The 16,785-nt window shown below is 36.6% G+C and overlaps 1 protein-coding gene across 1 annotated transcript in view; it reads left to right on the forward strand.

Annotated features, from left to right (window-relative positions):
• The first annotated feature begins 3,245 nt into the window (after window positions 1–3,245).
• ATP10D (ATPase phospholipid transporting 10D (putative)) overlaps window positions 3,246–16,785 on the forward strand; it is a 38,334-nt gene continuing 24,794 nt past the window's right edge. The window contains exons 1-5 of the mRNA XM_062575515.1: window positions 3,246–3,546; window positions 4,235–4,429; window positions 10,466–10,670; window positions 14,874–14,959; window positions 16,073–16,179. Of these exons, the coding sequence (XP_062431499.1) occupies window positions 3,278–3,546; window positions 4,235–4,429; window positions 10,466–10,670; window positions 14,874–14,959; window positions 16,073–16,179 (862 nt within the window). The 5' untranslated portion in view covers window positions 3,246–3,277. The remainder of the gene's footprint in view (window positions 3,547–4,234; window positions 4,430–10,465; window positions 10,671–14,873; window positions 14,960–16,072; window positions 16,180–16,785) is intronic.

Consider the following 16,785-nt stretch of genomic DNA (forward strand, 5'->3'; position numbering starts at 1 on the left):
TCCCAGGTGAGTCAGTGTTTTGTGGAAAAAGTACCCGATCCAGATTTTTTTTTTCCCATTGGATTTATTATCCTATTCTCTTTTTTGACCATAGAAGGTTATTTATTTCCCCTCGTAGTGTTTCTGATGTGGCCTGGTGGTGGTGGTAGTGCTTTAGTTATCTTTTGTGTACAAAATCACTTTAGGAGTTTCTTTAAAAGTTATTGCAATAAAATGCTGGAGATAGTGGCTGAAATGTGTTGCACACAACTGAGTCTGAGGTTTTTTGTTTGGAAGGAATCCTCTTTAAGCTCTGTTTCTCTGAAGGAGGATGAGGAAGTATGTTACTGATAACATTACACTTAAACTTTTAAAGGTGCTTTAGTTGGATAGAGTATTTTGCCTGTATAATTTTCATTGAGTAAATAGGATCTGCCATGTAAACCCTTTGAACGTTGGCAGTTTACTTTACTTTTTGCTTCTTCCTCTGGTCTCATAAATCACCTGTATCAGCTGCTTACATTTGATGGGCTTATGAAAGCAAACACTATTATCTCTAACAAAACCATAGCTCCAAATCTGATCTCGGAAGTATCTAACTTGGAAGCTATTACTAGACTTGAAATAATTATTGGTTACACATAATGGTTTATTATAATTGAAGACTTTACATACAGGTATTGTCTTTACATTTTAACCTAAGAGTAGTTACAGATTTGGGAGAGTTTTGTCCCTTTCACAGGAATGGAAAAGGGCTGTTATTTTTTCCTCAATATTTGTTATAAAGCCATTTGATTTCTTAAATATTTGTTGTATTACTAACTCCTCAAAATTTCCCCTTCCTTCTACATCTGAAAGAGTTAACTGAAAAATGAAGTGAATGAAAAGATTATGAATGAGAAAGTAAATGCCTTTTTTGTATGAAAAATAAAACATTTTGAAAGACAATAGATCATGAAGCAAGTCAGTTAAGAAAAAGGTACTTTAAAAATTGTATTTGCAAAACATTTTAGTAAGTATCAAGCAACTTAGTATTAATTGTCCGTTCGGATCTCTCATTAGCTGTTTGTGGATTAAGGAGATGTTGGGAGTGATCAAATTCTCCTGAATTAATTTTTGTAAATCTGGTATATTGAAAGACTATTGCAGAGATATCTCATAACTTTAGATTGATTTTGTTAAAAGAGAATGGGGGGGGGCGGTGTACGACCAAATATTTGGCAGAATATGTCAATCTGAAAATGGGACATAGGATAGTAGTGTAACTTGGCATAGGGCTTGCCTACTATATATGAGTCAACCAAATGTGCAAATTTTTACTGATATTTTGCTATAGTATATGCAGTTAGTAAGAGACCAGATGGAAAGAAAGTAATCCCAGCCAGTAGTAGCTGCACTGATAAAATGATTTGGGGCTCAAACAAGCTATAGGTTTTAAATAAATATAGGATGCTCTCTCCTTGGAAGAAGTACTATCAAGGGTATCAACTATTCATTTAAAAAAAATTCATATAGTTTTGAGCTTATATTAAAGAATGGTTCATGTGCCTAAAAGTGCTTTTCTGACTGTAGTGAGTGTTCTGCTAAATAGAGTATCGCCTGTACCTATGAACTTTAACTTCCTTTAGGAAAATATAAATTCCTGAATAGATTCCTAGAACTTATCTAAGGTGAATAGAGGAGGAATGTTGCTGTGGAATTTCTCTCTCTTCCCTCAGCTGACAAGAATTCTCCTGACTTTTCTGATTCAGTAGTAAGAGGGGTTTTTGACCGTGAAAGCTACTTAGTGCTGTTCATCGACGGTGCCTTGCCTGTGTTGTGAGGCTGTACGTAGATGCCTCTTGCTGTACTGCTGACTGACAGGTTTAATAAAGGCCATCAATTGTCAGCAAGGACTGAGATAAGGACTCCTTCCAGAACGATGCCTTCTGCAGAATTAGCAGCTTGGTTCACCGTACTACAGCACAAGGGAACGTAGGGCAGGCAGTTTGCATGAGGTATTACTGTATGTATTGATATAGAAATAGAACTAATGTGGTAGAAAAAGAACCAAAACTCAGGTAAGTCAGGATAGATGGTGGTCTGAATCTTGAGTGATGTGTCAGTGTTTTGGGGAATGCAGTTTGTGGTCTTTATTGTTGCTTTGGGAAAGTTAGATTGCTGAAAGACAGTTCAGGCTTTAGCAGAAGAAAAATAATACAAATAAAGGCAAAATTATCGTTGTCTAATGTAGCATTCTTAAGACACAAGGGCCAAATCTCTGAGACACCTGAGGATAGGTGGAAATTCTGCTGCACGCCCACAGGAACATCTACCAGAATTGGGAGCTTAATAGAAACATGAAACTAGAGAGACTAGTTGTGGCATATATTCTTTTAGCATAGTTTTTTTTTTGTTTTTTTCAAAATTCGTTTGTAAGAACAAATCTTATGATAGGTGCAAGAAGCAGTACTGCAGTCCCAGAGCAGTTCTTAACTGTTGGAGTGAATTATCAGTTTTGCTGTAGACTTTACAGAATCTTTTAGACTTTAGAGGCTTAAATCAGTGTAAGGCATTACTGTGATACAGCATACTGACTATTGAGAGCTGTAAAAAGAATTGAGCAGTTTATTGCCTAAATAGGAATTTTTTGAAAGATTGAAGGATGCCTCACCTCATGGTTAATATAAAAGTGTGTATAAAAGTGTATTCTCTTGCAGTAGACAGACATCTTCATCCAGACCTAATTTTCTAAGTAAAATTGCCCAATATCATTTACTTTAGCAGTCATTCTATAACCCCGCGTAACATTCTCATTTGGATTTCTCAAGTCTCAAGTGCTGCTATGATGCATGCTGTAGTACTTACAACTACAGAGATCAGTACAGATTTAAACTATATTGTTATAGTATTGTTATACCTCTGGTATTATAAAATAGCAAAATGAAAGCTCTCTATTGGGGAAAAAAAATCAAGTCTGTAATCAATAGCAGAGAATATTGGAGTCCAATTTGTTTTCTTTTATAAAGCATTGACAAAAATACTGTGCATTTTAAACAGAGTAATCAATTCAGATAAATTCAACTTACATAAAGACCAATAGACCACTGAAGCAGAAGTTCCCAACCTCACATAAGGTATTGACTATCTGTTCTTTTTTCAAATCAAAGCATGTAAATGATTTTTTCCTAGGTGTCTTCAAAAGTGTAACTTTAACTTTTTAGTTAAAAAGCTTTTATAGACTATTGCATAACTTGCCTTATTTTGACATGTTTCTAGATAGAGGACACTCCTTGAGTTACAAAACCTTTTAGGCAGAATGGCAGATCCTATCCGCTGGGCCCGATACTGTTGGCAGCGACTGGTATCTACAGAAGGCAGAGAAGGTAGCAACAGCAGCAATTCAAGTAACAAGTGCTATCAATCATCAAAAATCATCGGCAAACATAGGATAGTTATACCTTGTTTGGGACATTTTAAGGAAGAGTATGAAAAGGTATCAAAGCTGTACATGAACAACAGAATACGGACTACTAAGTATACTGTATTGAATTTTATACCACGGAATTTATTTGAACAATTTCACAGGTAATGAGCTGTTGTATTTTGAATGTGAAATCCTTCTGAATTGGAATCCTTTTATATAAATATATGTGTTAATATATAGATGAATTTTTTAAAAAATTCTTCTTTCCTGACCTGCCTATCACTTCTGAAAAGATTCATTATTTGGCCAGGATCTCTTGAGTATCTTTTCTTCATAGATTGTGTCATTGCCCTCCATTCCACTCTTGGGGTTATTAAGGTGTTCCTCCCCTTCTGTCACTTCTAACTCTGGCCATTTTTTTCATCCTCCTTCTGCTTGGAGGACTGCTGATTTGGAAAGTTATACAGGAAAGTAGCAGGGTAGCTCCTTGAAAATAAGTTACCTTCCACAGGAGATAATATAATTCAGGTTAAAAGTCCTCGAAATTTGAGAGAGTTCACATTCATGAAAGCCTCGCTGGTAAATGTATGTAACCCAGATGGGAGGGCTGGAAACACAGAAAAATCTGTTTCTGCATCTTCTGATCATGCATATTCAACAACATTCCAGCCAAGTGTATTTTGACTAGAGACTGAAATCAGAACTTAGATACTTTGTTCTTAAATTGTAAATGGAGTGGAGAAGAGATGAATTACTGTCAACTTAGATCTCTATATAGCACTGAGTGGGGGGAATGAGGGTGATTCTCTGCTAGCATAGCTAACTCTTAATGTTTGTTCTTTGTTTCAGAGTTGCCAACTTATATTTCCTGTTTTTAGTAGTTTTAAACTGGGTTCCTATGGTGGAAGCCTTCCAGAAAGAAATTACAATGCTACCTCTGGTGGTAGTACTGACAATTATTGCAGTGAAGGATGGTCTGGAGGATTACTCAAAATATAAAATGGATAAACAGATAAACAACTTACTAACCAAAGTGTATAGCAGGTAAGGGACAACCATCTTTTTCACTTACTATTATTAAAGTGATTATGAGCATATCTGGAAAAGCTATTGAAAAATCTTCTGGTTTACTTTTTGAATAGTCATAGAATCACAGAATAATTTTGGTTGGAAGGAGCCTCTGGAGGTCATCTAGTGCAGCCCTGCTGAAAGCAGGTCTAATTAGATCAGGTTACTCAGGGACTTGCCCAGTTGAGTCTTGATGACCAGTTTAGTTAAATAGATACCACATTAGTGTAAACTTCACAGAAATAATTTATTCTGTAGTTGAAGCAAGAGTATTGATGCATGAGTTTGTACTTTATTAACCAAGATAGTTTGACTAGTTCCTTTTTTTTTTGTACAGACAGATTATTTGTTTTGGAGGCACATTTTTAGTTAAAAATCACTGTAGGGGGTCATAGAAACCCAAGGGTTACTAATCTGTCATTTTATATTAGCAAAACTCGTTGATGCTATCAGGATGTGCTCATCATGAAATAAGATTTTGCCAAACAGAATAAGGTTATTTTCATTTGAATGTATCACATAGTTTGGTACAGATGTTAGTGTCTGTTCCACAGTACTGAACTGCAGGTTTGCTGATAGGGCAGCTATTATGCACGAATAATTAAAAAGCAGGAAAGCAAACAGATCACATTTTAAATTAACTGGCAAAAAGCGTATTGGTGCTGCCCACATCCCTTTTTTTCATCTATGCCTATTTAAAAAGCTGTTTTAAGATTCACTCAAAGTCTGTAAAATGCAGCTGTAAAGGATAAACGGAAGTCACTTTTCCTGTCTTGGATGCTTTGTAGTCACACGGAAACGAGCGTATTTGAAAAAAAACTTTTCATTTACTATAATAGCCACTACAAATAATAGCACCTGTAAGAGAGAACAGATTGGCAGCTAGGCACTTCAATGAAAAGAAAGGCACTTGAAACATAGTCTAGGACTTCACCCGTACTGTATGTTACTGCTCAGACCTTATGAAATTTGTTGAAGACATGTCTTTCCTAGTGAAGGCAACACACTGACCATAACTAGCTCAAGCAGGAAGATTACAATCTAGTACTACATAACTATTAAGTATGTTATGATGTTACTCAGCAGATGTGATCTCTAGTTTCTGGTCTTTGACATGTTCTGTTGAATGTAAGATGATTATGATTTTAAGAACTAGTTCATAACTGTAGAAATAATCTGGACTATCATTTTCTATAATCAAAGAGAAAACAAATAGCTTTTTTATAGTTTCTTTTTTTTTTTTTTTGCAGACACAAATGCCTAATATTAGCAGTAGCTTTCCCAGAAATGTTTTAATCAGCCTGTAAAAATTTGAGCTTAAAACAAGAAAATAATTGAGCTATTAGTAAAGAGAAGTTTCTTTTTCATGTCTGCGAAGAGGGTTTAAAATAGAAGCTGGATTATTTCTGCTATGAATTGTGTCATGTACCCTGAAAAAATTGGGTGCAGAAAGCTGGAGTTTACAGTATATATTCCCGATTACTCTTTGTGTTAGTGACTCTTTGTACAATCTCATATCAATGTTAATGAAACAGAAGTGATTTATAATTTTTTTTCTGTCTTGGTTCCTTCCCCAAAAATGTTGTGAAGTAAGGAGTGCCCATATTAGTCATTTGCAAAAATGTCTTATTGTGCCTATAAATATGTAGCTTTTGCAACTTATTTTTCTTCTTAATTTCCTCATTATTTTATTTTTTATAATTTAGTTTTAAAAACAAATTTGAAGGCATGGTTTAGGAGAATTAAAGCTTACTGGTACAGAAATGATTGTTCATTGTGTATGAACTGTTTTATCTTAAATGTAATTAATCCAACATTAGGGTTCAGAATTTCTTAATCAGTTTAGTGAGAATCCCTTAGAAATTTGAATGATTCTTCCAGTGCATGTGTTTACTTAAGCATATTCATGTCAATTCTAAATCTGCTGAAGAAGTAGATATTGGTGAATGCGATTTCCAGTTATTTTTTTTACTGTATTTTTTCATCTTGACATGTTGTATACCTTGTGCATGTTGCCTTTGCATAATTTTACTTACACATTAGATATTGGTATCTACATAGCTACTGAGACAAGTGCCTACTATAATGGATCTTCTTATCTCAACATAACTAAGCAATAGCTGTCATACTTGAAAATTGGTGGGCCACCCATTGGTAGCTGAAGATGTTTTGCATTAAACATTTTGAGGAAGACTGGTGGTCCTCACTTCTTGAACTCTTGTGAGCCTTGCTGTTATAAAAAGTTAATGATTGTAATAAATACAAGTTTCACTGTGCTCTGTTCTTCATGACAAAAGATACCAGTCTCAGTGCCCTTGATAAATCTACCCAAACAACTACATGCTAGTTTTCTGTGCTTTTTACTAAATCTGTTTTTTTTTCTCATTTCTTTTTCTTTATAACATGTCTTTAACACCTGTAGTTTCAGAGTTTTCAACTTGCAGCTTCTAGGATTTTCTGTCAAAGACTGGAATTTATCCATTTGATATCAGAATTATTGTACTTGGCCTTAAATACACAGAAGCTGAGGTTGCTCTTTCCAGACAAGCTTGTTTCTGTCTTGAAAATGGGAGAAAATAAGATAGAGTTCTTTAAGTTTCTTTTTCTGCTCATCTTTCCCTTGTGGGATAAGAAAACATGTCAAAAATCAGTAAATATGTGTTAATGTGCACCTAAGTATGCAATTGTTGCTATGACTTTGAATCCTTAGTTCTGCAAGTCCTCCTGTCTTTTTTAAAAGTTAGCATTTAAACCAGTATGAGTTTATTTAAATAACCATGAATCACAAAGTATTCTGTTTTTTAAGCATCTCTTAAAATCATATAGTTTGTCTCATTTCATTAAAGCTGTGGTAAGGTGCATATGACAGAAAACATCCATTTAGTCTCCTGTTTTGTTATTACTAAAGACTGTTAAGTTTGCTAGCTGACTTGGCACTGAACTGGATGAAGAACATGTGCGTGATCTGGCCGTGGCTGCAGCAGTAGGGAGGAGGATGACTTTGCTGGCCAGTACCACCTTTTCCGCTTCTTCCTTCTTGAACTGGCCTCAACTGTTTCATTCGAAATGTTGGATATGGATATGTTACAATTACCATCCTTTACAAATACATTTGTATGCAACAAATATATATATATATATATATGTAATATATATAATATATATACATTGTATATATTTGAAAGGCAGGTATAACTTAATATCGAATTTTTCTTTATGCAATTAAGCAAGAATAGTTCTTTCCAGAAGAGTCTTCGTTACCCTCTCCTGTTCCAATCTCTAGTCTTGTAAAAAGAAAGTTAGAGTTGTCCAACTGCAGCAAATAAAAAAAAGAAAAATAAGCACCATGTACTCTGTCTCACATTTATTAAATAGGTGGTGATTTTAAAGAGGAATCTTTACCATCTGTTGAGGGCTAATTCTCAGCATTGACAGTGTAGACAAGCTGGTCTTCATAATTCTCAGAACAATACATGGTGGTAAGAAGAAATCTAGGGATGTGAGAAATATATGTGCATATATGTGTTTTTCTCCTTTTAATTTGTTGTCAATAATTGCTTCAAGGATAAATCAAAAGGTTGCTTTGTCACTTATTTCCAAATATTTCTGTGGTTTTGCAGATTCCAAGGTTTTACCACTTTGAAAAATTACTGTAGAAGTCAGCGGCAGAAAACTGCAGCTTTCACTTTAGATTTTATCAATCTTCTCTTTCTCTCTCTTTTTTTTTCTTTCTTTCCTTTTTCCTTCATCCTGTCAGTCCAGATCTCACTATAACATTTGTAGTGTTACTCCTTTCTTTAAGCTTATTTTATCTTGCTTACGTTTCTATTTCCATTCTTTCTCTAACTCTTCTAGATACAAGGTGGACATAGTAAAAGTAAATCTCTCCCAGTTTCCTGCTGGGAGGAGTTTCCCTGCTGAAATCCCTTCCGCCGCGCTGGAGGAGCGAGGCGAAGGGGCTGTTACGGGTGACCAGAGCGTTCTGTTCCAGTGGGTGTTACGCTCTCTTTGGACTCACTTTGCTTCTTAGGAGGGTAAATTGGACTACACCTAACTTTATGCTGATGTAGTTTCCAATACCAGAAAGGTATTTCTAAGCAAAACAGCTTATTATTTTTCAGCTGGCTGAGCTCCCTAAGTTGCTTTACTGTGTGAGCACCCTTGAAGGTATGTATAGAAGCAATAGCACAGGGAAAGTAAGACTGAGCTCAGTTTGATCAAAGCTTAAGTCATATCTTTGGTATGTGAATCGCATCCTGCTTCTGCAAATCTTCTTTCCTTTTTCCTCTTTACCTCCATTTTTAGGCCTTTTAAGGCTTTGTTTTGGTTAATTTGTTGTAGAAATCCTTTTTCAGCTCTTATTTTCCCTTAATTTAAGGGAATGTATTGATATTATATGTAAATTCTAGGAATGTTTTTGAATCCATCTGTCTTCTCATAGACATTACTGTTGCCTTAATTAAATTTTACATGCTTTCAATTGTCCCATTTTTTTCTCTGCTTAGAAAACTAGTGATGAGCATGTTGAGGAGGAAAGAGATAAGTGGTTTATGTTGGCTTAATTTTACGTTAGCTTTTACTGTTTCCTGGTTCTGCCTTGCTTGCACATTGAAAGCAGTTTAACTACCTTCACTTTATCTTCACTGGAGAAATTGGTATCAAAACACTTGTTAATTGTGTGGTCTTTGTGCCCTTTTCTTGTAGAGAAGAGTTTTATAAGGGGTACTGTCAGATAATGCAGGTCTGAAAGGTACAGGTGCAAGGCATAGCATAGGAGATATTTTTCTGTTGTTTTCTTTGTTGTTGAAAGTATCTTTATATTTAAGTGTTTTTCAGGAGCATTTTATGTAACTAGTACTTTGATTAAAGTTAGTATGCCAAAGCTAGTCTGCATAAAACTACCGTATTGCTTAGTTTATTAGCCTGTGTCTGTACTGTGGAACACAGGTGCGTGCCAGCTCTCCAGTGCGAGTGAGCTTCTGAGCTATGCCAGGACAAGACCCAGGACAGGAAGCACAGGTGGAAGGCAGGCCCCAGCACAACCCAGACTATATCCCAGTCTGGATGACTGAGAAACCAGGCCTGTGGAGAATGCATGTTCCTCTCTTTAATCCTAAAGCTATGGCTCTAGGATTAGTCTGTGGTTGGTACCAAAAATATGCTGCAGCCGGACATGTGTAGTGGTTGCAACAGTATCTGTGTGTGTCCTAACACACACATTGCAGTACCTACTGCTGTGTGCATCTAGCTAGCTCATGAAGCACTTCTTATTGCTTGTTACCTTGCATCCTATTTACCACTCTAATTGTGTTTGCAATAAACTGCTGTGTTTACATAAAAGGAGAATTTTTGTGACAGCTGAGGACAGTACAGCAGGTACAAATGGAAAATTGAAGATAGCTCAAACTTACACATGTCACAACTGGATATTTCATAACAATAATAAAGAATTTCAAGTCTGAATGCTTAGGGCCTGAATTCTTAATAGCTTCTCTACATGTTGTAGGGTCTTGCTACTTTATGTTCAAAAATAATGGAAGAGATATTTTAAAAGCATGTAAATACAAGTATTTGTTGAGAGCATTGGTTAAATGGTTGAATATTCTTTGCTTCCTGGTAGGTGTTTATCGTATCAGGAGAGCAGACATCTGGGTTTCAAAGACCTTATCAGAAGAGAAGAAAGTTTAATGTTTTTGTTTGTATAGTTGCAAGAAAACATCACCCAAAGAAACACTTTTAAAAACACTACTCTCTTTCTGGCAGTAATAAAAATACAGGAAGCAAATGGCCTGAATTTTAAATGGTGCTAAAGTAATTCTGTGAGGATGACTGGAATGCAATTCGCAATAAGACAGGGCTGGGACCCAGGAGCTGATTATTTGTAATTATATTTGTCCTGAGTTTTTTTTATGACTTGAAAGCAAAGATTAACTAGTATAGTTATCTTCTAGTACAGGGTATTTCTGAGCTTTCAGATTGCTTTTTTTAATTATTATTTTTTATATATTTTAGAAAAGAGAAGAAATACATGGATGAGTGCTGGAAAAATGTCAACGTTGGGGACTTCATCCGGCTTTCATGTAATGAAATCATTCCTGCTGACATGGTGCTGTTATATTCTACTGACCTGGATGGAATCTGTTATATTGAAACAGCAGGTCTTGATGGAGAAACCAATCTAAAGCAGAGGCAGGTGGTGAGAGGATATTCAGAGCAGGTGATAATTGTGCGTTTCTGTTCGATTAAGAAAGTCAACATGCCAGGTGGTCAACTAAAAACAACCCCAGCTTTCTAGATTACCTAGTTTTTGGTAGCTCAACAATCCCCATCTGAAAGCAAACTAACCAGATAAAAGTAGTTTTAGTTTGTGTCTGGAGTTATTTTGGAGCAAATTTAGAATCATAGAATCATAGAAACTTCTGTGAGCTTACTTACTGCAGAATAAGAGAGCCCTATTTCAAGTGACACAAGCCAGTATAAATACTCAGTATGTATCAGGAAGTTGCTTATGGTACTTAAAATTTCGTGAGGAAGAAATCAGATTTTTTTTTAGAATAGAGCTGTATACCTGATCTGCCCCTGATAGTCTCTCTTTCATTGTTTTTTTTCTTATTGCAAGTGTACTTTTAGCTCTAACTCTATTCCTTCAATGATTTCTAAAACCTTTGGAATCTTTCTGATTTTCTGCAACAGCCTACTGTGAACAGTGTTAACTGGGTCGTCTTCCCTTGAAGACTGAACATCACTGGCTCTCAGCAGTTTTCTGCCTAGCAAGTGGTGGTGGAAACTCAGTGAATCTTTGCTTTTCCAACCTGGAAATCACATGATTAGAGCTTTATAAGCAATTCATAAAAGCCATTTCAGATCCTGAAGACATAACTGCCGTTGTTCTAATACCAGACACACCAACCTCAATTAGCAGTAAGTCTAGTAGATGAATCCTGGAGACAGGCACAAAGAAGATGGTGTCAAAAGAAAAAAAAAATGACTTTTGTTCAGTCTTCAGCACATTTGGTACTGAGTTCTGCTGCTGAAGCAAACCACACTGAATGCGACAGCAGAGAAGACTTGGTGCTATCTGTAAGAACAGAATATTTAGTCCCTCTGGAGATAAAATCACAAGAACGCTGCATTTTCAGCAGTGATGAGGAGGTGAGGAGGAGTACCTTCCTGTGAGTCCTCTGATACTTATAAGTATGGTAAAATTAAAGCCATGATATGATGTTTCTTATCTCTGTCATCCTCTTACAGAGATATGCATCCTTTTTTTACTCCTTTCTGTTATACTGTTTTCTGTTGAAAGGCCTATTTGATCTCTATGTAGATATGTATCATTAGAAGAGCCAAAATTCAAATGCCTCTGTAGGCTATCACACTGAGATGACTCTGATCTCTTACCAATTCATGGTTCCAAGGTTTGATTTTGGTCTCACTCAAGAAAGAGACCACTTGCTCTGTTTCTGGAAAACTTAACACCAAAATGCTGGGAAGAGTAATACTATCTAAAAAAGTGGTGATTTCTTCACCATCAAAAACTGCTCATTTTTGTCCTCAAATGGACAAAAATTTGTATAATTCTAGGGTCTTCTCATTGGAACTGGATAGATTGTGAATATAGAGGCCTAATCAACTTCACACACCTCCAACCTCCTGACAGCTCAGGTCCAACCAGAGGCTTCATCTGCACAAACTCAGACTGAGTGGTGCTGTTTGCAGTAGTTAGCTGGCTACCTGCCCGCTCAGCTGACTACTTGCATACCGTCTTTTTTAAGTATCTCAGAAAAATAGGAAGAAACTAAATCTAATTAAGGGATATCTAAAGGACTAAGAAGAACTGACCTACTTAGAACATTGTCTTCTTTGTGACTCTTAGCAAGTGGAAGCAAAGGTTGTCAATGAGGCAGCTGTTCTTGCCCTTGGGATTCCTTTAAGAGAAGGCCAGGCAAAATTGAAGCACGAAACAGGACCTGAAACCCCCTTAGTCAAATATTATTTTCTAGTGACTTAGAATAGCATAATCTTTTTGAAGTGCTTATATGACAATAGGAAAGAATTTAGGGAGATAACTCAAGAGACCACGTAGGTAACAGAGCTGATAACAAGGAACAGAACACAGTGTCTCTAACCATCTTGGCGTTCCTAGAGAAATACCCCAAACAACTGAGAATCTACTCTCTGAGGATATTTTGATATTGAATAAATTGACATTACTCTACTGCCTTCTGGAGAGTCAAAAGTTGTTTTCCATTAAGAAAGAATTAATCTCCTTTTCCTTCTCTGCCTCATCTGGTTAGCCAAACCGTGCATAAGTCCACTGGGATGGTGAAGCCGAAATACCATTAACACTAGGTCACTGTAAGCAATGAGTTTTCCGTGTTAAAAGAGAGGCCGCAGGACCACACTGTTAGCTTCGCAGCTCATGTGGCCAGTGACTGAACCCAGTCCTAGCTGCAACATCCTCAAACCTAGTAGAGGGGAAAGTGCTGTCCTTTTCTTCAGAGTTGTTAAAAAGAGTTACCAGTTTTCCTCATCCACCTTGGCTGTGCACCCCATTCCAGTGCCATATTATCAAACTATATTGACTGTCAGAAGCGTGATGCAGCCAAAACTGCAAGCCTGGCCTTGGGAAGCTGGCTCCCTCCCCATTCCAGTGGAGAGAGGCTGATGCAGAAATCATCACCCAAAGCTATCTCATTCTGTTGCCATCTTTACTATCTGCCTTTCAACCTTCTTTTTGGTACTTCTACAGAGACCCTTTCACAAAATTCAGGTGGCTTTTATTCTACTATGGAAAAGCTTCTCTTTTGTTCTGGGAAACATAGCAAAGTGTCTCAAGAAGTAAGGGACAAAATCTTCCAGTATTTACTCTGAAGAAATTAAGATTGTAAATGAAGAGGACTATACTATAAATTTCTTCTGGCCTAGGAAGAGCTGAGTGCCCATTCCAAGATGCTTCCTTTTGGATGTAGTTTTAGTCATCTCTGTTTTTATTGACATACAGTAGACATAATTCCAGAAGTCCTTGCATGCCCTGTAAGTCTGGTTTACCCTGGGTTCTAGATATGCTGAGATCAGTCATTCTCAAGTTTGAAGCTAGGTTGTTAGTGAGAATGCAGAAGAGAAGACTCGACTGCTTTGGTTGTTTTGCTTCCTTTTGGGGGTAATCTTTATTTTCTTTGTTCTCTTTTTTGCATAATTGTTGCACAATGCAAAATGCATGAGAAGTATTAGTCAATACCCTGTAGTATGTTTTACAGAAATTTTGTATTTCCTATACAAATAAACAAGAAAAAGATTAGTGAAGAAAAAGATCTTTCACAGTTAATTACATTTACAAAGAGACTGCAGATACCTCTCTAGGACTGTTCGTGACTTAGTACAGTGCAACAAATCAATGCAGCAAAATACAACTTTTTTTTTTTTTTATCAAGCTGACTAGGCGTGTACTAATAATAGAATGTTATGCTTTCTGAGTTTCAAATTCTATTCATGGGCTTGTGTTTTAGCCCACAGTTGTTATTCTCCTCATGAGGAGAGTCACCTAATTATGGGAATAAAATCTTCTGCGTGACTTGTAATTACATAGCAGGTGTTTTTAATTAAGACTGGGCGTTAAAGACTTGGTGTTGGAGTTTGAAACCTTAAATTGGCTGTTCTTTTTCTTTAAAGAACAGAACAACTGACTTTCCAAAAAGTTAGTGGAAGGCACTCAATTTGGAAACAGTTCTGTTACACCAGAGGCTAGATTTCCACATATCCTGACTATACTCATATCCCATTAATTTCAACTGCAGTTGCTGGTAAGCACTGATTCCAAACCAAGGGCCTTTGGCTTTTTCCTTACTTCTTTTCAGGTTTCATTCTTTATTAATAAGAATGTTTGCATCACTTTACTGAAGAGCTCTTTTCTGTTTCTTCGTTCACAACATGTACTTTTAGTCTTTCATAACAGCCATTTCTTCAGTATTGGTAAAGTTCATAATTAAAAATTCTACTTGAAAAACTTCTTTGTGTTAGCACAGGTCATGGAATCAGAAACAGCACAGTTTGGAAGCAGTTCTATTTGCAGAGAGCTCAGTGTCTATTTTTCCCTCACAATGAATAAACCGTAGGAAATCTTTGCTTTTTGAATGTTCTTACTGCATGTTTCTTCCTTCTTCATCACTTCCCACCATTTTCTCCTCTCCCATTTTCTCAAGGTATCAGCAACACAGCTGGTATTTGCCAAGATTTGGTATTTCCTGAGAAGTCCTTGCATGCCCTGTAAGTCTGGTTTACCCTGGGTTCTAGATATACTGAGATCAGTCACCCCTGAGTTTGAAGCTAAATTGTTAGTGATAATCTGCACCTGTGAATTTATGAAGTTTCTAAGTTCCTTCACATTTGGTTTGAATTCTGTTTTTTTTTCCTATGGTTTTAGGTCTCTGAAATTGATCCAGAAAATTTTTCCAGTAGAATAGAATGTGAAAGCCCTAACAATGACCTCAGTCGATTCCAAGGCTTTATGTAAGTACGTTTGGTGTCTGTCATTTGCTTTGGTGTTCCTGTTAATTTTCAGACAGCTTATAATGTTCGCTTTAAAAAATAATTACAACATGTGGGATGGTTTTTTTTGTCAGTTTGCATCACTACATTTCTGAGTACAGCCAAGCAGACAGAGCTCCAGAAAGGGCTTTCTAAATAGCAGGTTGTAAGCTGGGGAAGCTTACTAGCACTTTTTTTTAAAAAAAATTTAATATTTTCAACCTCTTTGTTCAAGCTGCTTTACATTTGTGTATTCCTTATTTGAAATGGTTATTTTAAATCTGCTAATGACATGGGACATCTGCACAGTAATTATATCCTTAATATTCAGTCTGGACCACTGCTAGGTTGACGAGTTGCATTGCTCAGGATTGGAAATGGGAAGGATTGACTTCCACCCCTGCTTTGACTTGTTCTGTGTAACTCTCACTGACTTGACCGAACTCCTTTTGCTCCAAGTTCCTCATCTATTTCTTTTATTCTCAGCAGTCTATGATTTTCCTATAAGTGGTAGGAAAACAAAATACTACTTCATGGAGTGGCTCATTTTCAAATTTTGAGGGGTGTATTGTCTACTCTCTTCATAGTGGGCAATGATATGCTAGAAATATGGGGTAAAACCCAAACACCTACGTAAATCTTCATCTCTGAGAAAAACCTTGAGAACAGTGGGCTCACCTGCAGTGAAAGTATGCCGTGGGGGTAACCATGTGCACAGTAGTTTTAAAATGGGATTCTAAGTTGTGTTTGAATTTGTCTGATGTTGGCGATCCAAATAGAAGTAATCTGCTTTGAGACTCAGTGTTTGTCCTGAGCTCATTTCAGCAGTGTTGCCAGCTTCTGATACGCCACCTAGCAAACACCAAACTTGTAAACATATGGAAATTTGTTTACATGACTAGATTTTCAAAGGCAGTCAGCGTGCCAAGTGCCCCATTCTTTTGAAAAGTCCAACCAGAAGCATCAGAATGGCAGCCAGTGACTAACAGCTGCTCTGGGAAAAACACTGTCTAATGCTTTTCCAAAGTTTGACTGGTAATTGGTGGAGTCCTATCTACTTGGAGAGTAAACTAAGCTAACGTGCTGTCTTTTCAGTGAGCATTCAAGCAAGGAACGAGTAGGCCTCAGCAAGGAGAATTTACTGCTTCGAGGATGCACAATAAGAAACACAGAAGCTGTTGTAGGCATTGTGGTATATGCAGGTTAGTGAACCACCCTGGCTTTCATAGATTTCCTCACAAACAAGATTAACTTACTGCCCTAAGAAACAGTATCATTCAAAGAGAAGTATCTTTTCTTTTCCATGAGATGGCAAGCTTGAATCCAGCATAAGGCAGCGGTAGCTCAAAGTGTTAGGAATGCATGTCTGAATTAATTTTGTTTCTGTTTTAAAAATATAAAGAGTGGATATGTCTGATTATTCATGAGAGGCCAATTCTGTTCAGCGTGAACTGATCCTTAGCTGTTGTTAGCTGCAGCAACAAATCCAAATTTTGAAAGGGACATGGAGATCTGTGACTTTTTTTAGGAGTTCTTTCTGGTCAACAATTGAAGTTAATGCTGTTATTTGGTACTCCGTATCAAAGGGCAGGTATTTTAAGGCTAACCAATTTTATATATTCAGTCAGATAATTACAATGCAGGTACAGAATGTAGAAAATAATATTAAAAATAACATAGAAATGTCAAGAATATGATTGCTGTTATAGGAAGGAATCTTACTAACAGTATGAGATAATGTATGAACAAGATTTTGATTTATCTTGTTGTTTTCTTTAGGACAGAATTACTTCATATATTGTAGGAGC

This window comes from Rhea pennata, chromosome 4 (genome assembly GCF_028389875.1).
Source record: "Rhea pennata isolate bPtePen1 chromosome 4, bPtePen1.pri, whole genome shotgun sequence".
Classification (NCBI taxonomy): domain Eukaryota; kingdom Metazoa; phylum Chordata; class Aves; order Rheiformes; family Rheidae; genus Rhea; species Rhea pennata.